Source organism: Rutilus rutilus (genome assembly GCF_951802725.1).
Source record: "Rutilus rutilus genome assembly, chromosome: 9".
NCBI lineage: Eukaryota > Metazoa > Chordata > Actinopteri > Cypriniformes > Leuciscidae > Rutilus > Rutilus rutilus.
The window spans coordinates 23,770,260-23,794,783 of record NC_140223.1 but is presented as its reverse complement, the minus strand read 5'-3'; the positions used below and the strand labels follow the sequence as shown (position 1 = coordinate 23,794,783).

General features: G+C 38.8%; 2 protein-coding genes across 5 annotated transcripts in view; one reads left to right on the top strand and one right to left on the bottom strand.

Moving 5' to 3' along the window:
• Window positions 1-24,524, top strand: part of nf1a (neurofibromin 1a) — an 87,269-nt gene that overhangs the window by 31,667 nt on the left and 31,078 nt on the right. For 3 of the 4 annotated variants that reach the window (XM_084418165.1, XM_084418166.1, XM_084418167.1), the window contains exons 30-35: window positions 1,506-1,568; window positions 5,109-5,267; window positions 5,443-5,540; window positions 6,002-6,148; window positions 6,359-6,505; window positions 7,490-7,600. In XM_084418165.1, the coding sequence (XP_084274291.1) occupies window positions 1,506-1,568; window positions 5,109-5,267; window positions 5,443-5,540; window positions 6,002-6,148; window positions 6,359-6,505; window positions 7,490-7,600 (725 nt within the window). The remainder of the gene's footprint in view (window positions 1-1,505; window positions 1,569-5,108; window positions 5,268-5,442; window positions 5,541-6,001; window positions 6,149-6,358; window positions 6,506-7,489; window positions 7,601-24,524) is intronic. The other variant, XM_084418168.1, reaches the window with a different exon arrangement.
• Window positions 21,328-24,489, bottom strand: omg (oligodendrocyte myelin glycoprotein). Its single transcript, XM_084419567.1, has 2 exons — window positions 24,132-24,489; window positions 21,328-22,937 (listed from the first exon to the last, which is right to left on the bottom strand). Exons 1-2 carry the CDS (start codon window positions 24,143-24,145, stop codon window positions 21,758-21,760), a joined length of 1,194 nt encoding a protein of 397 aa, XP_084275693.1. The 5' UTR covers window positions 24,146-24,489; the 3' UTR covers window positions 21,328-21,757.

The window sequence follows — 24,524 nt, the reverse complement described above, 5'->3', positions numbered from 1 at the left end:
AGAGAAACTGCTCTTATCCCCTCTTGCACTACTGCTCACCTCTGCCTGCCTGTGAACGAATATATCAGACAGTTTTTTGTTTTTGTTTTATTAGATTGTTTTCCTCAGATACACTGCCATTCATAAAGTTTGGGGTTGGTAAGTTTTTTTTTGACATGTTTTAAAGAAGTGTGGGACTGTGGCATTCAAAGTGCAAAAAAAGTTTACTGTTAAATCATTACGACCTGTTCTTGATACTGACTTTAAACTAATTACATTTTATGGTGGATGATTCTACTTCCAGTATCTGCATTAAAGTTTAATGTATCCGAGAATGATTTCAAATGGCATAAAAGGTCTCCTGAATCATTTGCCATGCTCTACATGCAACAACAGACATTACAGATTCATTTTGGTAAGCAAACATATTTGAACATTGCTTGCAGATGCATTGTGATAGTTTAAATGTCATGAGCAGGTACAAATCACAATTCTCCCAGCTGCAATAAACCGTATAGATATATCACACTTCACACAAATGACTTTGGCATTGAAGTTAACATTTCTACATTGATATACTCTTAACAATGTATCCAGCCCACATTTTAAGTTGCTTCTACTTGAGTGTACAAAAATAATTCTTTTTAGGGTTTTTTCCATTATGAAAATTGAGGGAGGTGTTTATGTAGCTGGTAGTGTAACTTGTGTAGCTAGTGTAACTAGTGTTACATGTCAAGTTTTCCTGCGAAAGTGCCACATCTCAGATACTCTGTCAAGGGCATCATCTTGTGGACGGTGATCCATACACTTGTTTTTTTAAACAGAAAAGAAAGCATTGAATGACGATAACACCTTCTCTTTTCCTCTTTTCTAATTACATGTAGTTTCTTTTCCTTTCTTGGCGTTTCCTTTCATGGCCTTTCTTGTCTTGTTTGTAATCACGAGGATCCGGTTGTGATGTTTGGCTCAGTAAGTCCCCATTAAATCAAAATGAAAGTTTTGTGGCATCTAGATAGCTTGGAGGTCATCTCTATGCTAGTGAGTTCCTAAAGGTTTCCGTTTAGTAGATGCACACATTTAAAACATACAGTCTTTCCTTTCTGGGATAACAGAATGAAAATATCGATAACTCGCCCTACCAAATGAGCTACGTCCATCAGTCCTGCTACACACTTCCTTTTATCTTCTGCACGGTCCACTTATATCCTCATTGACACCTATTCTGGTCTTTCATTTCCGCTAATATCTTCACGCTCTTTGTGTATTCATACTTTGTTTGCTTGGGCCGAAAGCTCGCTCTCCCTTCTCCACTGTAGTATCTTTGCAGCCTTTGCTTTACGTTCTGCTTGGAAGGCATCAGCCGGTGTTTCTTAATCCCTGAAATGAATGAAACTGTTGGTAGATCAGCTGTTAGGAAGGCAGTGGTTGTGTTGTCTGCTCCTTCATTGTGTCTGTATGCACTGTGGCTGTGCTGAGTACAGTTGTGTAGCTGCTGTGACCTCTCTGTGCTCATCTCTGCCCTGTAGGCTACTTGCCACTCCCTTCTGAATAAAGCCACTGTTAAAGAAAAAAAGGAAAACAAAAAATCCGTAAGTGTTTTAGCATTTAATTTTTTCTTTAGCTGCCATTTATTATTAGTTTGGGTTTCTTCATACCATAAATGCAACGTGTTGCTTTTCAATATATTATTTTATATATTATGTTTTTTTTTTTTTTTTCATGGTTTTGAGTTGTTTTTCGCCAGAACATGTTCAGAAACACCTGTGTAAACATGGTTTTCTTACGAAGACACGTCCATTTTCAACTCAACATAGTGGGGAAAACGCAGAGATAAACAAAATAATTGTACTGCTTTGGACCAACCTTTTTTTTCTTTTTTTTTACCGTTGTGGACTGGGTCAGTGATGGCGGGTAGGTGGGATCAGTTCAGCTTTTCTATGTCTTGCGGTAAAGCAGAAGACTGTTTCTTTGTGAGGGTTTAAGGTCTATTCTAACATGAAGACTGCAATATCTACATATATGCAGTCCTGGAGCCTGGTACTGACTTGGTCTACCTTCTCAGAGCGTACATACTTTAAATAAGAAAACATTATGAATCTGTATTTTGTCTTCTGGAAGAATCTTGTCTTTCTTGGAAAACTTTTAATGAAGGTGTTAAGTGATTTGCATGCGTTAAATACGATCTGATGAACATGTTGGCGCTACTCTGGCTTCTGTCATGTGCTCTATGGGTCGTCTTCAAGTCAATGGTTGTGCATGTTTTCACTTTGAGAAACCATTGGTGCATATGCATGTATAATAATGTATGTAATGGTGTATCTGTTTGTATTTTTCTCATTTCCTTTCTCTTTGGCATTTGCTGGGACCTTCACCACATGATCATGATGTTATAAAGCATGTTGCATTTTAATGGTCTTTTTTTATTGCTTAATATGCTTTTTACAATAAAGAACAATAAAACACTGATTACCATAAAAATATATATTTTTAAAAAGCACAAGGAAAATGTGTTTACATGATATTTTAAAATTACCAAGCGTAAAATTGGTGCATGTAAACACATTCAATAATGGCGCTTTTCCACTACACAGTACCAGCTCGACTCGACTCGGCTCTGTTTGGTTTTCCACTGTGTAAAAGTTGTACCTGTACCTGCTTCCTGGTACTTTTTTTCGTACCACCTCCGGCGAGGTTCTAAGCGGGCTGAGGCGATACTAAAATGTGACGTGAAATCACTGCAGACTGCTGATTGGTCAGAGAGAATCGTCACTATTCACTGCGTCATCATTGCACGCGCCAGACGCAGTATCCTGAATAAAAAACAACAAAAACAGCATACACTCGATTTCCTCCATTGTCCTGTGTGTGTAGGTAGCGGGTGTGTCTCGCGCGTCTCGCGTAAAAGATTAAGTCACGGCAGTTTCCTGTGGCGTCGCTATGACGACCAGGTACTATTGTGGAGGTACTATCTGCAATGGAAAACGGAGCGAAAAGCGAGCCGAGCCGAGTCGAGGCGAGTCGAGTCGAGCTGGTACTGGTAATGGAAAACCGCCATATTTGTCAGTTTGTTGATTATCTTAAAATGATACACAAAGAATAAGTTTATTCCCTTGATGATAATTAGATTTTGCAAATTTACACATGAGAGGTTTCTTCTGATCAGTGACTGACTAAGAAAGCTGAGACCCTTCTTAGCCTATTTTAAGTCTCAGTATAATTAGTAGTAATTAGGGCTGGGTATGGAGTTTGTTACTTTTTAGACACCGAATTGCCTCGCTACCATTGAGTTTCATGTCTTGTCGTTTGGTACCAAATTTCGATAACTAAAGGGTTAATCTTGTCAGTGTCAGTGAGCCAATAAGCACGCACCATGATTGGGTGTGGCAAGGCATCAAGGAAAAACACTAGTTTACGCCGGTTACTCCCAGTGACCTCTCACCTGAGGCTATAGTGTGTAAGCATCCCAACCCCCATAGATGTAAAAGATCTGGAAAAGAACAAAAGTGTGGCTACATTTCACCAGGCTCTATGTCAACAGCCCGTGATGCAATATTTGCGACAAACATAATTGCTGCCAAGACCGGCAACATGGCAAATCTGATGAAGCACTTGACAGAGCATGGAATAAACTTTAGAGCAGAAAGGTGCTCTGTCTTCGACTGCAAGAAGAACTGGAGCGCGTCACATAAATGAACCGAAACTCAGCAGGCTACTTACCTCACAGACATGAGAAATAGGCATATAGAAAGCTTGAAATGTCTACTTTCAAACTAACCAATTCGTATCGAAAACAAATACTCTGATTATGTTATCCAAATGTAAGGTGCATTTCTCTCTATAGGTGAGCGCGCATTCACTATACTGTGATGACGACGAGTCAGCAACATTGACTTCATCTTTGCAGCCAACACTGACTCAGAAAACACTAGTTTATTAATAAACAATTAATGTCTCCTTGCTATTTTTTCCAGACACATTCATAATATCATTAGGCTACTTTTGCCAGTGCTTTGTGGCAAGCTTTATGTGTGTGCTTGGGTGCGACTCACGGCATATATTCTGCCCACCAGTGGCCTATATGAGTCCGTGAGTCTGAAAAAAAAAGTCAACAAACTGAACAAATTTAACTTATGTTGTTAAAACGGATTTCATAAAACTGGTATCGAAGTCAAGGTATCTGTATCGATATAAAAAAATTTTTTTACGATACCCAGCCCTAGTAGTAATAATTCAGTCCTCTACAAAGGATTTGTATTATAGGTGCGGTGGAACTGCAGACACACATTGTACTAGTTTTGTACATAAGGGTGTGTATCCTCTGTCACGCATTGTTCTGCAAACATTTATTTTGGTTCGTAAGGGATTGTTTAATGTGTGGTAATGTGATTGTGGTAATGTTTATTAGTACTGTCTATGTACATGTACAAGTCTGACGTCTGATTATTAGTTTTAAAGGGGTCATATAATGCCATTTTTGTACAAGCTAATATGATTCTTTAGAGTCAAAATTAAAAGTTTGTAATATACTTTAATTAAAAATTCTCATTAGTATTGTAAGAAAACACTCATTTTACCTGGTCAAAAACAGCTCTGTTTTCAGCACGCCGGTTAAGTGCATGTGTCTTTAAATGATAATGAGCTTTGCTCACCCCGCCCCTCTGTGCGTACACCATAACACAATAACCATAACGCGTTGTTCATTATAAACGTGGGATTATGAATTATATTGAGAACATGGTCCGCACGGACTATGATTGACAGCACACATTTCAGTACAATCAACTTGTAAAAGTGCATGTACCATTATATGACGTCTTTAAATGTACAAATACTGTATAGTGTCAAGTCTCATGACACTGTTTTCTTTCTTTTAGAGCCTGTTTTACCTGACATATAAATTATTTTTCCCTTCTTTCATTCACACATTTTGTTCTTCATTATATCCTTTCCTGATTTATAAACCTATTGAAAAGATTCGTTTTCTTTTCTTTTTGTTGTTTTTAAATAAAAATGATCATGATGTATTAAATTATCAACAATATATCAAAAAGAATTTGACTTGTTCCTGTCATTTATCATCCCGGCACTCAACTGTGTTTCCTCTTGCTTTCCTCCATCCGTTTGTGCAGGTGGTCAGCCAGCGGTTTCCTCAGAACAGTATTGGTGCAGTAGGAAGTGCCATGTTCTTGCGCTTCATTAACCCAGCTATCGTATCACCGTATGAGGCAGGCATCCTAGACAAGAAACCCCCACCTCGCATCGAGCGTGGCCTCAAACTCATGTCTAAGGTAAGTGTGAGTAAAGTTATGCCAGATTCATACAGATCTTTCATTTTCATCATCTGATGACTAACTGGCACGATTAAATGTTGATTTATACCACACCCAGTTAATAGCAAAATTTGTATTTCTACATATACAAATACATATTTCAGCCACAGTATTTTTTCTTTTTTTCCTCCAGATTCTCCAGAGCATTGCTAATCATGTTCTCTTTACAAAAGAAGAGCATATGCGGCCCTTTAATGATTTTGTGAAAAGCAACTTTGATGCAGCCAGAAGGTTTGATTGTTTCTCACAATATGTATCGTAACTACCCGTTTTTTTCTTTATCTCTTTATGGTTTAAAAAAGCTTCTGAACACTATAATTTTCACAATTAAAATGGTCATAGTAATGAACCAATATATGCTTTTAGTAGCTAGTTAGAGGCATGTGTTGTAACTGTATTTTCAGAGAGCACTTAATTGGACTATATTTGTGATGTTCAATAATACTTTTTGATCCTTTAACCTGGAAGAGAAAAACTTTACATTTTAAATATGCATATTTGCTAAAAGTAACTTTTGCCACGTTTAGGGGTATGCAAGCATATATGTGGCCTTAAAACTTGAAGATATGTACAAAAGCCATAACTCTAGTTGTGATTTTATTTGGTCTTGAAACGCTATGTTTTAAACCCATTTGCTTCTCAAAAACTTCTTGACCCTTGGGCTTCAAAATGGCGAATTTTTGTTGTGGTAGGTTCTTCTTGGATATTGCATCTGATTCTCCGCCGAGTGACTCCGTGAACCATAGTTTGTCTTTTATCAGTGACGGCAACGTGCTTGCCCTGCACCGTCTGTTATGGAACAACCAGGAAAGAATTGGCCAATACCTTTCCAGTAACAGGTAAGATAGCTTCTAGATATACAAAGAAGGTCATGTCAGTTACAAGGTACACAAGGACTGTATGCTTCATCCGGGTTTTTTAGTAACTAACCCATCTAGATACAAACTTTGTCCTGTTTCCACAGTAAATTGTAAAATAGTTTTGAATATGGAAAAATATGTAATGTCTTAATACAGATACAAATATTGTAATCAAACTTTAAACCATAGGGACCACAAGGCAGTGGGTCGTAGACCATTTGACAAGATGGCCACCCTCCTGGCGTACCTGGGTCCCCCTGAACATAAGCCAGTTGCTGACACGCACTGGTCCAGCCTCAACCTCACCAGCTCAAAGTTTGAGGAGTTTATGACAAGGTGACTGTTCTTGCTTTTGCCAAAAGCTAGTGTTTCTTTTCTCTTCAGTTTTTACCCAGATATAGCCAGAGTAAAGATTGTCATATAAATTGAGCTTTCCAGTTAACAGCATGTTTTTGCTGGTGTGATTCTGACATTTTCTCTGTCTGGAAATTATAGTATCTGTTCATCTCTATATATTTGTTTGTATTTTTCTATATATTGTTTATTTATAAATAATATATGGATTTAAAAAAGGCTGTTGATCAAATGTAATTTTAATTATCAAAATATAATTTATCATTTATTACTTTTTCTGAATGTTAAATTGGTGGTAAATGTTGGTCAACTCAAGTTAGTTGTTTGTGAAATAGAAAAAACTGGTCTGCTTTCGTACAGATTACAGAAATGATTTTTCTTGTGAGTTTCAGTTTTATCTCTCCTCATAATCAACTTTTACAGTTTGTTTTTGTTAGGCAAAGCACATTAATATTATTTGTAAAGTGCATTTCCCACACGCCTGTAATTCAGTTTCACTTTTAATTTGTTTAGGCTTGGTTTTATAATGTTGTTTATTATGAATGGCACTAATTGGGGTCTATTTTATACTTTTTATTCTGTATACTGTTAAATTTGAATGCTTTTTTGTGGAGTGAGGGGACTAAAATACACATATATATATATATATATATATATATATATATATATATATATATATATATATATATATATAAGGTATTTGCTTTATTTACCTGTTTTTTAATATGATTTTTGAATGTAATAATAAAATCTGACTTATACAGTGATGCGACTTGTGTTTTGGCCCGCTGCATCTTATATTCTGTTGTGGGTTTTAAAAAAATAAATACATAGAAAATACAGTATATAAATACATAGTTGTCTAATATTTTTTTAAAATTGTGCTTTTAATAAATTAGCAGCCCTAATTTATAATCTATAACCTAATTTATAAAAAATATTGTTTTGTTTTTTCTTGTTTTTCAGGCATCAAGTCCATGAGAAGGAGGAATTTAAAGCTTTAAAGACCCTCAACATCTTTTACCAAGCTGGAACATCTAAGAATGGCAATCCTGTATTTTACTACATTGCCCGCAGGTAATAGCTTTATTTTTGATTTATGCTCTTTTAGTGTTTCACTCCTCCTGTATTCTCCTTTATCCTGTTTGTCATGTTTGTTCTCTTTCTTTAAGGATTACACAAGTCATATGTGCATATTTGAAGAATCAAACAGTCTTCAATAAGCTTTGCATAAGTACACAGAATAGCAGAAAAGCAACTTTCATTAACTGTTTATTGACGTATCACTCTGTAGTATGTCATTAAACGACATTATATACATTGTTATATATGACAAATACATATACCTCTTAATAATTACATACACCCATCCTTAACCATTCTGAATGTTCAAGGTAATTTTTAAAAGTGCCAACTAAAGTGTTTATTCTTTTTTTGAATTCTTTATATAATCATACATGTTTTTCTAGATTTTTTTATAGTGTGCAAGTATTTATCAGAGCAGTAATTATCTGCAAAACATCTAGATTTCAGCTGTTTGACAAACAAAGGTAATTTTAACTCCTGGTGTTGATTATCAGGACTGGTGGAAGAGTTTAAGAAATGCAGTGTAGGTGACAATGTAGATTAGAAGTCCAGGCAGTCCCACACTCCCCATAGGTGAAAGAAATGCTGCAATATAAGTGCTGGGTTTTGTTGCAGTGCTTGTGCTGCTGGTTGTGCTGGTGGTTGTGCCGGTGGTTGTGCCGTTGGTTGTGCCGTTGTTTGTGCCGTTGTTTGGGCAGTTGGGTGAGCTGGTGTTTGTGCAGATGTTTGAGCTGGTGTTTGTGCAGATGGTTGAGTTGATGTTTGTGCAGTTGGGTGAGCTGGTGTTTGTGACGCTGGATGGGCCGCTGGTTGTGGTGCTGGATGTACCGCTGGTTGTGCCGCTGGATTGGCCGCTGGTTGCGGTGCTGGATGTGCCGCTGGTTGGGCCGCTGGATGTGCTGCTGGATGGGCCGCTGGTTGCGGTGCTGGTTGTGCCGCTGGTTGCGGTGCTGGTTGTGCCGCTGGTTGCGGTGCTGGATGTGCCGCTGGTTGTGCCGCTGGTTGTGCCGCTGGTTGTGCCGCTGGATGTGCCGCTGGTTGTGCCGCTGGTTGTGCCGCTGGTTGTGCCGCTGGATGTGCCGCTGGTTGTGCCGCTGGTTGTGCCGCTGGTTGTGCCGCTGGATGTGCCGCTGGATGTGCCGCTGGATGTGCCGTTGGTTGTGCCGCTGGTTGTGCCGCTGGTTGTGCCGCTGGTTGTGCCGCTGGATGTGCCGCTGGATGTGCCGCTGGATGTGCCGTTGGTTGGGCCGCTGGATGTGGCGCTGGTAAGACCATAGCTTGTAATCATAACAGCCACTAGCAGTAGTAGAATTTGAATTTTGGAAGCCATATTCAGCTCTCTCACTATTAAAATGGGGAAAACAACAAAAATAAAATTACAATTTATATGATTTTTAAATGTTTTATTCTAAATAGTAGTATTTAATAACTAAAACACATCCAAATTTAGCCAATATTACTGGATTTGAAACCATCACCTTGAAAATATAGGCCTAACTTGTTTATATAAAATAGTAATATTTACCGTTTGTCATGGATGATTGTTCTTTGTGTCTTTTAGTTCTCTAGAAGGATGTTGGTGTGAATGCCAGAGTGAAATGATGCCTTTTATTTGAGCTCTTAAACCAACGCCCTTGCAAGAGGGCGGAGGTGTGTTATTATTGGAGGATAGATGCAAACATTTTTTTTTTTTTTTGTCAAACTTTTCCACTTAAAGGGATAGTTCACCCAAACTAATTCTTGGACAACTTTCTTCTCTAGAAAACAAAAGAGGATATTTTGAAAAACATTGTTGTCCAAACAACGTTGGACCCCATTGACTTTGAGAAAATTGGGATTTCTCTGACCTACATATGTGCAATTTTTTTTATCCCAAAAAATGGATAAGAAATAGCTTTAAAACCATGTCAGTGGGCATTAGATTATTTGTCAATACCTGCTCTCTCCTCATCTTCATCTTTCTTTTTCTCCTCATCCTGCCCTATTTCTTCCCCTCCTAAAGCTGAACTTTGACTGATAATCTTTTCATTTTCATCTGTGTCAGTAAAGAAAGTAAACATAGGCTCAACTGATATTTATATGTTTTTATTAATCATTTTCTTAGACAAGTTAATTGACTCGAGGCTACCAGGAAAGCTGTAGCCTAAGTCAGTATTACCCATAGGAACCTTCTACAAGCTTTGGAATTTGAAAACGTCTGTTTTTAAATGTTAAAAAGTAATTTAAAATAATACAAATTATAGGTTGGGGTTTACCGCAGTTGGTGTAATTGGCAGACGTTCCCTTAGGCATCATGCGCTGTGGAAACGCGTCAAAGCATTCTCAGTTATAAATATGCAGCATTAACGCACGTAGGTGATTTTGAATGAATATTTAATGTAGATATACAATGGTTACATAATGTGAAAACTCATCCTGCTATTGATATCTTTGTAAGACTGCCGACCCTATAGAATATTGGCAAGGGCAAACAAATGTCCGACGAATATCGAATCTAAAACTAACTTTACCGCGCTCAACCATTGTGAGTGCATTTCACACATTAGGAATCGCTGGCGTTCAGCGGGGAGGGGAGGAAGGACTTTGTCTGCATGCGTGAACCGGCGTAGATGCACTCAAATCAGACAGGAGAGCAGTGACTGAAAACATAACGTCGGGAAGCTTGTGTATATATATATATATATATATATATATATATATATATATATATATATACACACACACACACACACATATATAGCCTATATATAATATATAATATATATATATACATACACACACACACACACATATATAGCCTATATATAGCCTATATATATATATATATACACACACACAGACATATATAGCCTATATATAATATATATATATATACACACACACACACACACACACACACACACACACACACACACACACACACACACACCATGGGTGGAGAACGTATATATATATGAAGAGTTCAGATGCAAAAGCCTCTAAATGCCATCTGAAATTTTCTTATAGAATGATCATTTTTATCAAGCTTGTATATTTAAGTTCAGTAATTTCACTTAAATTACAATTAATTGGTAATCTTCATTGCCATTTAAGTGAAATTATTGAACTTAAATATACGAGCTTGATAAAAATGATCATTCTATAAGAAAATTTCAGATGGCATTTAGAGGCTTTTGCATCTGAACTCTTCATATGTTCTCCACCCATGGTTCGGCATGCACTTGCACCCCGGTTCAACTCATATCTGACGATGCATGCATACACATCTATAATATGGTTTGTTGAAAAATAAAATAGACTGACAGAGTTAGGTTAGGTTGATGGATACGCATTCTGGCTTCCCCTAAGCTTTGTTCAATGCGAGTGCCTTATGCTCTATATAGTCTATGACAAATTTTGAATTCTCTTTCAAGTCTTGCACTTGAATGGACAAATTCACAAAAAAATTGGTAACATATCTGTCTTGGCAAGTATCCTAGCAAACATAGTAGGTTTTCTCTTAGGTAAATTTAAACAGTCGAGAAAGAACGCATGTGTTCAGTATCAGTGTACTGGATCCATGCATGTCTTAAAGTGACAGCAGCCTAATTAATATTCCTGCTGTCTGTGTGTTTTTAATGTTAATCAAACAACAAAAGACAAGAAAATCACTCACTGCTCTTGACTGAATAGCTTATATATATATATATATATATATATATATATATATATATATATATATATATATATATATATATATATATATATATATATATATATATATATATATATATAGAAAGAGAGGATAATACCATGAAAACATCAGTTCATGAAGATATTTGTGGACACATATTGTTCAAAAGCACCTTAGCATAAAATGGTTCACTAGTGAACAAGCCAAAGGAGACAGTTGCATGTAAAACCCCCTAAGATATAAAACTAGATGAGGAAGATCCAAGACTCAGCTGGGTAGTCCCCTCTTTCTTGTACTGGCACATATTTAAACAAACTGCTGAGAAAACATTTAAACTTGTGTCACCAAATACATCAAGGAAATTATTGACTTTTTAAAGCAAGCTCGGCTGTATTTTTGAAGAGTGCCGGTGTCGGCTGTTTTGAGCACCAGCTTTGTGCATCTCCCCCGCCTGTTTTTGCTGTAAGCGGAAGGAAACCCCTCTGTATGGAGCGCTGGCATTCATTTGATCAGTTTATGTGCACAGTGTGCAGGAGTGTAAAATGGCTGGCCAAGTTTGATAGGTTCCCATTAGGGATGTCCCGATCCGATCCACGGCATCGGTATCGTGCCGATACTGGCCCAAAACGCTAGATCGGATATCGGAGGGGAGAAAAATAATTATCCGATACCTATGATTGATACCTATTAGGGGTGGAACGGTACATGTATTCGTAATGAACGTACGTTCGGTGCATGGATTTACACAGAGAATACACGGCATAAAAATAAATAACTCGCGTGCACATTAATTAATGTGATACTGTTAGATACGCGCATAGACATATGCGGGAACGCGCGTCTGTATCGCTTCAAACGCTCGCTTTATCATTATACGCGTGCAGCGCGTCCTATCCGCTTTGGACGCGCGAATGGATTCAAACTGTTCAAGCATCGAACTAGACGCGAATTTTACACTCTATTCGCGTTTGGTGTGAACGCAGCAAAATGAACAGGCTGCGATGTCAAGATTGCATTGCTGGAATGTGTGTGTGTGTGTCAGAGAGAGAGAGAGGCACGGGCGCGATCGAACAGTGGAAACATAAAAACATACTCCGTCATTTTCATACAGGACATCATTAAAACTGCAAAAAGTGTTTACACATTCTACATTGAATAAAAAAGAAAATCAAATGTGTTTTTAGAAGTAGTATTATTTTATACAGAAATAAATTATTTATAATTCAGATGAGAATAAAGTTAAAGTTAATTAAAATTTTAAGGAAACAAATATATTGATCTGAAATATAGCAAATTAATTTTAAACTCATTCAGGTACAATTACCAAACATATCTCAAGGTCTTTTGAATAAAGGGTGGCAGTCTTTCATTATCAGCTGTTGTTGTGGACTATATACTGGAGAAGTATTTGTTCTCCATTTGAGTGAGATGTTTTTATGTGGCTAATTGAGCAAAGAGCTTCCATATATTTTATTATTAGTAGTATTAGTTCAAGAATAAAATAAAAATATCGGATTGATATCGGTATCTGCAAATTAGCCAAAGCTGCGGTATCGGTATTGTATCGGAAGTGAGAAAGTGGTATCGGGACATCCCTAGTTCCCATACAGCACAGAGAGGCACCATTGGAGCTGAGGAAAGCCTTTCTTTCTGTGTGTTTCTTTTATCACGGTATACTGTATTATCGCGATATTAAAATAAGTTGCAAAAAAAGTGTTGTACTATAACAGGTTAAATTAATTTTTCTTGTAACTAAAATAATTGAACATTTAAATACAATACACAAAAAATTTTTATAAAGTAAACAGATGTTTCAAACTGATTAAAGTGCAAAATAATTATAAAGAACAATAGGTACCACTTTACGATAAGGTCTCATTAGTTAACGTTAGTGAATGCATTAACACATTAACAATGAGCAATAGCTACATTTGTTACCGAAGTTATTATTCTTTGTTAAAGTTAGTTCTCATCTCATCTTCTTCCGTTTATCCGGGGCGGGGGCAGCAGTCTAAGCAGAGACGCCCAGACTTCCCTCTCCCTAGACACTTCTTCCAGCTCTTCAGGGGGAATACTGAGGTGTTCCCAGGCCAGCCGGGAGACATAATCCCCCCAGCGTGTCCTAGGTCTTCCCCAGGGTCTCCTCCCGGTGGTACGCGTCCGGAAAACCTCCCCAGGAAGGCATCCAGGAGTCCAGTGTTCCACGGGGTCCGGGGTTCGACTATCAGCCGAATTCTCCTCTCCAGTACCCTGGAATAGACTTTCCCGGGGAGGCTGAGAAGTGTGATTCCCCCTGTAGTTGGAACTTGGTACTGTCCCCAACGGCCACGCAATGCTGCAGAGGCATGTCAAGACAGCCCCACAACATCCAGAGACTTGAGGTACTCAGGGCGGATCTCATCCACCCCCGGCGCCCTGCCACCGAGGAGCTTCCGAGGTAGTTAACTACCTCTGTGACTTCAGCTCGGGTGATGGACGATTCCCCCTCTGCCTTTGCTTCCTCAATGGAAGAGGTGTCAGTCGGATTGAGGAGATCCTCGAAGAATTCCTTCCACAGTCTGACGATATCCCCAGTTGAGGTCAACAGCTGCCCACCTCCACTAGGGCTGAACGTTTTTAAACGTTAAGAATTTTAAATAGGCTATATAAACTAATATAGCTTCAAAATATAAAAGCTAGTAAATAACAAAGAGGAACAAAAAAATACATATTACAAGCAATAAACAAAGAGTGCTTTCAGTATATAAAAGTATGCTGTCTGAATGTTTTCCATTCAAGAGCTGTGAGTGATTTTTGTTTTTCTCAGTTTAGATACGATAACCTGCATTCACACTAATGCACAGATCTCTTTTGAAATATAAGATGTGGTTTGTCCTGTTGGTTTAAGATATAACTGACCGTGTTTACATTAATTTTGCGTCATAAAAGCATTTTGAGATGCAAGTACATTTAACCAATGAGTCGCTCACAGCCGCATGCACTCTTCACAAAGCGCGTGCGAGTATTTTAAATTGAAAGCAGCCTTCTCAGTGATTTTCATATTTTTAATATATAAGCCAACTGCATTCCAAAAGACATAAATGATGCCTTAGTAGAGCATTTGTGAGGAAAATTCCGGCGAGCGAGACCGCGCACTTTAAGAGTAACGTCAAGCAAAGCGACATAACAGTGCGATAAAGCCCGCGAATGTTCTTGTAATTCGCTTAAACCTTTCCAAACTTTATGAAAGATTATTTTTCAGAGAGAGAGAGAGAGCTCAGACTCGATTCTGAAATTCTCTGAATCGATCCAGAATCGTTGGAGAGCAACATAATATATCATTATATATATATTATAACATATCACATAAATTAAACAAAGTGTTATTTCCTGTATGCCAGGCCTATATGCGTAGCATGCCAAATTGATGCTACATCTGCAGACTGCTTTTCTCTCACATGTCATGTGACCAGAGTGTAATCGCAGCTTTTGCAGTTAAAAAAATCGTGTTTCATCATATTGCAATATTATCACAAATGCAATTAATTGTTCAGCCCTAACCTCCACTGTAAACAGTGTTGATAGGGTACTGCTTCCCTCTCCTGAGGCGCCGGACTGTTTGCCAGAATCTCTTCAAGGCCAACCGATAGTCCTTCTCCATGGCCTTACCAAACTCCTCCCAGGCTCCATTTTTTTGCCTCCACAACCACCCGGGCTGCAGTCGCTTGGCCGGTGCCCGTCAGTTGCCTCAGGAGTCCCACAAGCCAGCCAGGCCTGATAGCACTCCTTCAGCTTGACGGCATCCCTTCCGATGTCCACCACCGGGTTCGGGGATTGCCACCGAACCCGGTGGTGGACATCGGAAGTAAGGGATGCCGTCAAGCTGAAGGAGTGCTATCGGGCCTGGCTGGCTTGTGGGACTCCTGAGGCAGCTGACGGGCACCGGCAGGCCATGCGGACTGTAGCCCGGGTGGTGATCAGTTGACAGCTCTGCCGTTCTCTTCACCCGAGTGTCCAAGACATATGGCCAGAGGTCAGATGAAACGACCACAAAGTCGATCATCGACCTCCGGCCTAGGGTGTCCTGGTGCCATGTGCACTGATGGACACCCTTATGTTTGAACATGGTGTTCGTTATGGACAAGCTGATATCTAGGGCATGTTGTAGTTCAGATTAAAATATAAAAATGTTTACGTTTGAAAATAAATATCTTTAAATCTTTAAGTCTTTAAAGCTACAATATGTAATTTTTTTCGGCGCTAGTGGTTGCTAACCTCTTACAATAACAAAGGCGTACATTGATGATGCATAAGCGGAATTATGGAACTTGTTGTCATGCTGATGGATCTAATCATGTTTATGGATGAGTGAATACATTGACGTTTTTAACATGACTGTGGCATGAAGCAGGGCTCGATTGTTAATAAGAGACAGTTATCAGCGTCACACGCAAGTCCCGCGGATATAAAGGAATAAGGACATTTCATTCTACCGAGCTTACCCACAAGTGCAGAATTACTACTCGCACAGGTCAGTTTATTTGACGAATTAAACTTGTGAGGTTTCACTTGGTCTAATGTTACACCATACGAAACTGCATTTGAGTGTGTTGAAAGTTATAATGTTATTCTGTGTTATTTTGTTGGCTGTATGAGACTAGCAGTAAGCTAGTAAGCAACATTAGAATAACATGCTGATCATATTCTAACATCATTTCATCATGTTGAGCTATATAACAGATTAGTTTTATGTACATTTGCTCACCTGTCTAATAAAGTACATGCAAGAGCGGCGTCTGTCAAGTCAAGTTCTAGTCTGTCAAGTTTTAGTTCTCCTTTTGTCCTAAAGTCTGCTTGCCATGGTCCATAATGTTTGAACAACAGCGTGAGTGTGCCGCTAGACATATTGTACCTTTAAGCATTTGGTGCTGTGATGAACACGATAGCAAATAGGGATGGGCGTATCGATATGAATTATCGATATATTTATACTGACGTCGAGTATCGATACTAGGGATGCACCGATACCACTTTTTCCAGAACGAGTCTGATACCGATACTCCCATTTTTGGTACTCGCCGATACCGAAAACTGATACCTGTATTTTCACTGCATTTCTTTTGTAAATCTTTGTCACTGCATCTTTTTGTAAAGTTGAAAAGGGTAGCTTATTTAGTCAAGAGCAGTGAGTAATTTATTTGTCCATTGTTTGAGTAACATTAAAACACAGCAGCAGACTTATTAAACTGCTGCCCCTTTAAGACTGAACGCACGGACCCTATTTGAATATACTGTCTATGTTCACTTGAGATATAACCGACTTTGTTTACTGGGATACTCGCCAAGATGGGCGTTGTTTCATAAACTTGTGTGAATTTGTCCGTACAAGCGCAAGACGTGAAAGACAATTCAATTAATTATTCGCGCGCTGTCTATCAAGACGTTGGTTTACAGAGTGGTTGCTTTGGGTGTTTCGTTCATGGAACTTTTTGACCTGCAAACGTCCTGTAATGATGTAGGGAAGCACCCATTATACATAAATCAGGTAACAGTTCATGTTTTACTTACATAGACGATTTAGTAAATAACACGTGCTGAGTGAATCGATCACAAATCAAGAGCATTGATCTCTCTCTCTCTCTCTCTCTCTCTCTCTCTCATCGATACTCAAATAAAAATAATCGATACTCAAATAAAAATATTGATACAACAGTGTTTTTTTTTTTACCAGTGATTTTGTTTATTTGACAAGAAATTTGAATGCGTACAATATGCATTGAATTGGATGAACATTGTTATATATGACACATACATATACCTCTTAATAATTACATATTCACCCATCCTTAACCATTCTGAATGTTCAAGGTCATTTAAAAGTGCCAACTAAAGTGTTTATTCTTCATTTGAATTCTTTATATAATCATACATGGGTTTCTAGATTTTTGTATAGTGTGCAGTTAACCTATGTTAGTGAATAATTGTGTAGTAGAACTATTTTCCTGCTCATCTGAACACACGCAAATGCTCCAAGTCAGAACCAATCAATCACAGAAGAGCGTTCAATGCATTCTGATAATGTATTCAAACAGTGCTGCATTTCCCAAAAGTATCATAAGAAACCATTGATGCTTTTGGGAAACGCAGCCCAGAACAATGGTTAACAGAAGACAGAAAAACATCATACGTTTGAGTTATTTCACAATAAACAAATTTAAATTGTAGCCTACATAGTTTGTGCAATTAAATTGAATGTTGAAAGTTCATACTGCTGTTCTATTCTGTAACTAATTTTAATATAAATCATACACTGTCAGAATAAAAAGGTTGCATTTATGGGTGCAACAGCCTGTCACTGGCAGTCCCTTATGAAAATGAACATTACAGTGACCATAGTTCAATAAGGCCTATAATATTTTGTAGATTTCCATGGTTACCACTACAAGTAGACATTTTAACCCTGTGTAAACAAAAATATAATCTAATAAAATCCAATTAAGGCGAATGAAATGTTAAAATGCCTTTCAAATATGTTAAGTGGTTATCATTACCCATTTTACTCTTAGTAATTCAATAATTTAAGAATTTTTTTAATTTAAAAGTTTAGTTTAGAGGTATCGTATTGGCGATACTTGCCTTGAAAGTATCAGTATCGTATCGAAAACGAAATAAGTGGTTTCGCCCATCCCTAATAGCGAATACTAAAATTTGAATGGCTGTTTGAAACATTTAAATACTGTAGTAGTGCAGTTGCTTTGTTTACGGGGGTTACCAGGGTAACCGCTGCATTTCTGCTGTTCCATAAGCGCCACCTGCTGTTGGAGAGTGAATGTGCATTTCCATTCAGTGCATCTCCTTCACTCTTTCTGCCATGCGCTTCTCATGCGTGTTGGGCTTGTTTACATCAGTACACGTGCCTCTTTAACGCAGCATACAGCCGTGTTGTGCATATATTAATATATACAGTCAAATATGCAATGTTTTTTTACAATTTCTGTACCTTAAAACTAATGTTAGACTTACCTGAAAAACCTGAAAAGTATTGTTTATTTTATTTGTATCTTTGCTCTATTGTATTTATTTGTGCTTGTAGTTAGATTATTTGCTCTTATTTTCTTCATTTTTATTTGACAGTAGTCCTTTTTCCCTGAACATAGCACATACCGAACCGTACCAAAACAGTGACCCTAAAACCGTAATACAAACTAAACCGTTAGTCATTTAAACCGTTGCCCCCCTAATTAAAATAATAAATATATATGTATGTCTATATGTGTGTGTGTGTGTGTGTGTGTGTGTGTGTGTGTATATACACTCACCTAAAGGATTATTAGGAACACCATACTAATACTGTGTTTGCTAATACTAATACCCTTTTGCCTTCAGAACTGCCTTAATTCTATGTGGCATTGATTCAACAAGGTGCTGAAAGCATTCTTTAGAAATGTTGGCCCATATTGATAGAATAGTATCTTGCACTTGATGGAGATTTGTGGGATGCACATCCAGGGCACGAAGCTCCCGTTCCACCACATCCCAAAGATGCTCTATTGGGTTGAGATCTGGTGACTGTGGGGGCCATTTTAGTACAGTGAACTCATTGTCATGTTCAAGAAACCAATTTGAAATGATTCGAGCTTTGTGACATGGTGCATTATCCTGCTGGAAGTAGCTATCAGAGGATGGGTACATGGTGGTCATAAAGGGATGGACATGGTCACAAACAATGCTCAGGTAGGCCGTGGCATTTAAAGATGCCCAATTGGCACTAAGGGGCCTAAAGTATGCCAAGAAAACATCCCCACACCATTACACCACCACCACCAGCCTGCACAGTGGTAACAAGGCATGATGTATCCATGTTCTCATTCTGTTTACGCCAAATTCTGACTCTACCATCTGAATGTCTCAACAGAAATCGAGACTCATCAGACCAGGCAACATTTTTCCAGTCTTCAACTGTCCAATTTTGGTGAGCTCGTGCAAATTGTAGCCTCTTATTCCTATTTGTAGTGGAGATGAGTGGTACCCGGTGGGGTCTTCTGCTGTTGTAGCCCATCCGCCTCAAGGTTGTGCGTGTTGTGGCTTCACAAATGCTTTGCTGCTTACCTCGCTTGTAACGAGTGGTTATTTCAGTCAAAGTTGCTCTTCTATCAGCTTGAATCAGTCGGCCCATTCTCCTCTGACCTCTAGCATCAACAAGGCATTTTCGCCCACAGGACTGCCGCATACTGGATGTTTTTCCCTTTTCACACCATTCTTTGTAAACCCTAGAAATGGTTGTGCGTGAAAATCCTAGTAACTGAGCAGATTGTGAAATACTCAGACCGGCCCGTCTGGCACCAACAACCATGCCACACTCAAAATTGCTTATCACCTTTCTTTCCCATTCTAACATTCAGTTTGGAGTTCAGGAGATTGTCTTGACCAGGACCACACCCCTAAATGCATTGAAGCAACTGCCATGTGATTGGTTGATTAGATAATTGCATTAATGAGAAATTGAACAGGTGTTCCTAATAATCCTTTAGGTGAGTGTATGTGTGTGTGTGTGTGTGTATATATATATATATATATATATTAGGGGTGACCCCGAATAGTCGAAGATTCGATGCTTCGATAGGAGGAGCCTGATTCGACTACCGATCTCATGGTCGAATCTTCGCAGTGGTGTTATGAAACGAGGATCATGCCCTTTTGGCTATATGAGGGCACTCAATTTCACATAGAACTAGCTTTTATGTCAATACGTTAATATTCAGCCTATTATGATAATGCTGTATATAAAAATGTGCAAAGAAAGAAGCTTTTAATAAATATTTTTTAACGTGCGTGAATAAATCCAAACACCCGTGACAGATTTAAGTTTCACTTTCGATCCGTGACCGACAGAGGAGCGTCTTGGCGGCAAGGATTTAAATCTTTAACAATGTCTGGGATAAGAAAATCTAAAGTGTGGATGTACACCATCAGAAAGGATATTCTCCAAGGCTGGATTTAGCATCAGGAAAACCATTATCGCACTTCTGCCGGCCAACGTTAACACGTTTCACGCATAGACTGGGTTTCACGTTAGAATGTATTTTATCCGCACGCACAATTTGAAAAGAATCCAACGGATACAGACAGAGTGAAAGACTGGATTTGTTCTCTCGATCAGGTAGGGTACAAGTGATTTCAAAACTTTTCAGCCGGTTCTAATTAGATTTTTGGATGCTGTGAACATTTTTAGCTAAAAAGACTGCCTCTCCAGTTTAGCATTTATTGTTGTTTCTGCAGTTAAAAAGACAAAGTTGAAAATTCTGGCTACTATCGTTATTTTAATCATTTCTTTATTTTTATTTTATTTATTAATCTGTCAGGGTTATCTAATCTAACTATTTGTGGCTTGTGTTTTGAATATATGTTCCCCTGCACTTTAGGCATTTTGCACACATTTGCTCCTCATCTTGTGACTTGATTCTAATTTATTTCGTTTTGTATTTTTTATTTATTAGAAAGGTATAGGCCTATTCTGTTCTAATTTAATTTTAGTAAATTAATTGTTTATTTTTTCGGTGCATCGATGTTGTGCTGTAGGCTGGCCTGCTCGCACAGGTAATTAAGCCGATTTAATTTGATTTGCATGTGAAATGCAAATCCTGTCTGCAGTGTGGCCTTTCTGGAGTTATGTTATTTCTTAGTTTTATTGATCCAAAATGTTTTTATACATTTTCCTCTATATCTTTGTGTGATTTTCTGTACATCGCGGCTTTGAAACGTTAAAGCCCCGCCCCCATACACATGATTCGACTATTAGTCGACTATAGGCAAGACATGACGATTCTGATTCGACTATGAAAATCCATAGTCGGGGACAGCCCTAATATATATATATATATATATATATATATACACATATATATTAAATATATATATTTTAACCCATATATATTTAGTTTAACCCTCTCTTGACGTGGACTGTCAGCTCTGCTTTGCTGTGTGTTTATGCATTTGTCATTTTCCATTCCTGCTGCATGGCCTGTTGACTTTATGCTGTGTAATTGCAGTAAAATGCTATGGGTTTTCCGATTTTATTTTTATTTCAACAGTTAAAGGCATGTCTGTACTCACAGTACACATCAGCTTTACACTTTACACAGTGTTGTAGTTTGATACATAATATAAACAATGAAATGCACAAATATGTCAATGCTCAAGCATAACACTGGAAAGAGCAATCAATTTTTCACATCAAGAAACTGCTACTTGTAGTGTACTTCTATATGTCTAGATGTCGATATGTGTAACCATACAGTACTCAGTCACATTATGTAGAAGGTTGTACGTTTATTGGAAGCAGGCAGAGATTGCATACGTTGAAGAATGCTTAAAATTAGCCAGAACAATGTGAAAATGTAAACCTAAGTGAGTCTCTCGTTTTGCTTTTTTTTTTTGTATTTTCTTTTTCCCAGACTCAAGTGAGCAGGTCTAGTTCAAGAGATTGTTATGCTGAATCACAAAGCACTTGGCATGACAACTGTACATAAAAGGCTCAAAATGGTGGTTTCAAAGCTGCATATGTGGATTTGATGCCTTGTGCTGCAAGATCTGCCTGGAAGGACCTTCTTGGTGCTACGTGTTCGGATTGTTGTGCTTGACTGTGTGGACATGCTATGTGGAGTTGAAGTGAGAAATCCCCCACCCATGATCAGCACCTGTACACCCGCCCCAGAGGTATTAACAGGGCTTGGATTGTGAGCTACGTTCAACTGGGCTGACTTAGACAGGGAACCAGAAGTAACTGCCTGCATTGGAGCTCGGTGGATAGGATAACGAGCGTCGGCACCCAGTGGCGGCTCTGTAAATACGGCTGAGTGCCAGGTTCTCCTAGTGGCCAGGTGTACCTCTCCACATCTGGGCCTGGTATAGCAGGGGCAGCCTAAGACTTTTGCAGGGGTTTGTTGCATCCAAGTCAGCAAATGGTTTATATTTTCCTCATCCTCACAAGCCCAAGGATTTTCTCCAAGTGTGAGGAGCTGCAGTCCATCCAGTCTATTGAAGACACCTTCACTTAATGAGGTAAAACGATTAGCATGCAGGTAGAATCTCGACAGTCTGGGAAGGCGATCCAGTGAGCCAGGTAGGATCTGCAGCAAGTAGTTGTGAGAAAGGTCCACAATCTCCAAATTGTAGGGCATGTTTGTCGGAACAGTCCAGAATTTGTTGTGACTAAAATTGAGAGCTTGGAGATTGGACAACGTATTGTTAATTAAGACCACACGTTCCAGCAAGTTGTGTGACAAGTCTAGATTCTGAAGGTTCCAGTGGTAGGCCGTATCATTCTTCTCCAATTGACGGATGTAGTTTCCAGATGCACGTAAATCCCAAAGAGCTCTTGGCAGACCTAAAGGAAGGTGGTGGAGATGGTTATAGGAGATGTCCAAAGTTCTCAAGTGGTCAAAATGATTGAGGAGCCCATCGAGATCTTGGAGCCGGTTATGAGACAAGTTGAGGAAATGAATGTTGTGCTGCAGGCTGTCAGGAAGTATACCCAACTCTCGGGCAGAGCAGTCCACCACTCTGTGGCCTCTGCTACAGCTGCACATTGGTGGGCAAATGGCCAGCACACGCACCACGAACAGGAGGACGAGCAATAGGTTAGCCAGCATGGAGGCAAGTGTGATGTGGGCTTTCCTGTAAAAAGACATAGAAAAAATTGTCACACAAGTTGTTCTTTAGGTTTTTCTTTTTGTAAGTTAAATTTATAAGTATACAAGCTAAATAAATACACCAAAGCCTTTTTATAGATATTAGTGGAAGGGTGTAGTCCTGGTATCCCAGTAGAAGTTTACTAAAAATATGACTATCATGTACCATGTTGCAGCTTATCATTGTTTATTCTTTACAGACCAAATCAAAATTCTAATGGTGAGAACCTTAGTTCCGCACATCCACACACATTTTCTTCTTTTGTCCCTCTGTCTTCAACATCTTTTTACAATTTTATAGCTCTGTCCTTTACAGATTTGCGGAGGTGTGGAGCAATAATTTGAACTCTTTGGAAGGACATGTCCACACTTGCCCCCCACTATTGCAAGACATACTCATTACACCTTATTTTTGGAAAATAAGCAGCACTTTTCAAAGAATCACTGCTTAATGTGTCCCTTTCCTTGTAAAATCACTCCATCAATCCTGATTCACCCGGTATAACACATTAACAAAGTACGAACGTTATGCCACAAAGACAATTTCATTTATTGAGCATTCTCTATCCATTGCACTGTTGACAACAGGTTACACTGTTACAACTCATACAGAGCCGCTCAGTTCTCTCTCTCTCTGTGCTAATAGGTTGAGCCTCTGCCAGGAGCTACCCTGCCATGCTGCAGCAGTGAGATGTTAGCATTTAGCCTTGGTAGCAGTGCCTGCATCTTGAATCCCCCTCACCCCCTCATTTATGGGGCATTTAGGGACATCGTTGCACAGTACCTCTGCGCGTGTGCACATAGTCATGCCATGCTCGATTCTAAGAAGTTGCACGTTCTGGGTTGCCACATCAGCATGCAGAAAATTGTGGTGATATTAAAGCCCTAATCATTTGCATTACCTCAGTAAATCCATTAGAGCAAGTTGATTGTTTGACACTGTCTAAAGACTTAATGTTACCCTTAATAAAAAGAGATTGTGTACATGCTAGAAATTGTTATGGGGAAAAAGTATCTAGTACTCTAATAGAGGTGTCCCTGTTTTGCTCTAACAATGCTTTACTGCAGTCTCGCTCTGACCTAGCTTCACTGTGCACTTTGCGATTGATCATGTACATTAAACTGAATTGCATGAGTTAAACACTCCTTATGCTTGCCTTTCATGTCATATATCGCTTACCTGATTCTTTCCATTACTTTCTGTACATGTCGTTGTCCGTTCTGACCTCTCTTCCTGTTCTCCCTTTTCTAGAGCAGTAGAAGGCAATTTGGATTGCTTGGTGTTTTGTTTTCCCAGTCTTATATGACAGCAGGGTCCACGTTTCGTTCTTCACTGTCTCGCACTCATGTCCGATTTTGTGCTCGCTCCCCCTGTTCTACCCACCCCCTTCCTTTTTTCTCTCATTGGCAACCGTGAGCTCCTTTGGTTTAGAGCCTCTCTTAGCCGTTTCCTTGCCTTTCCGCTCTTCCAGGCATGGTCATGCAGTGTATTTGCACCCTTGGATAGCCTCCGCTGCTGCTTACAGAACTTGTTTCAGGGCTTGCTGTCAGAGGAGGTAGAGAGAGAAAGGAG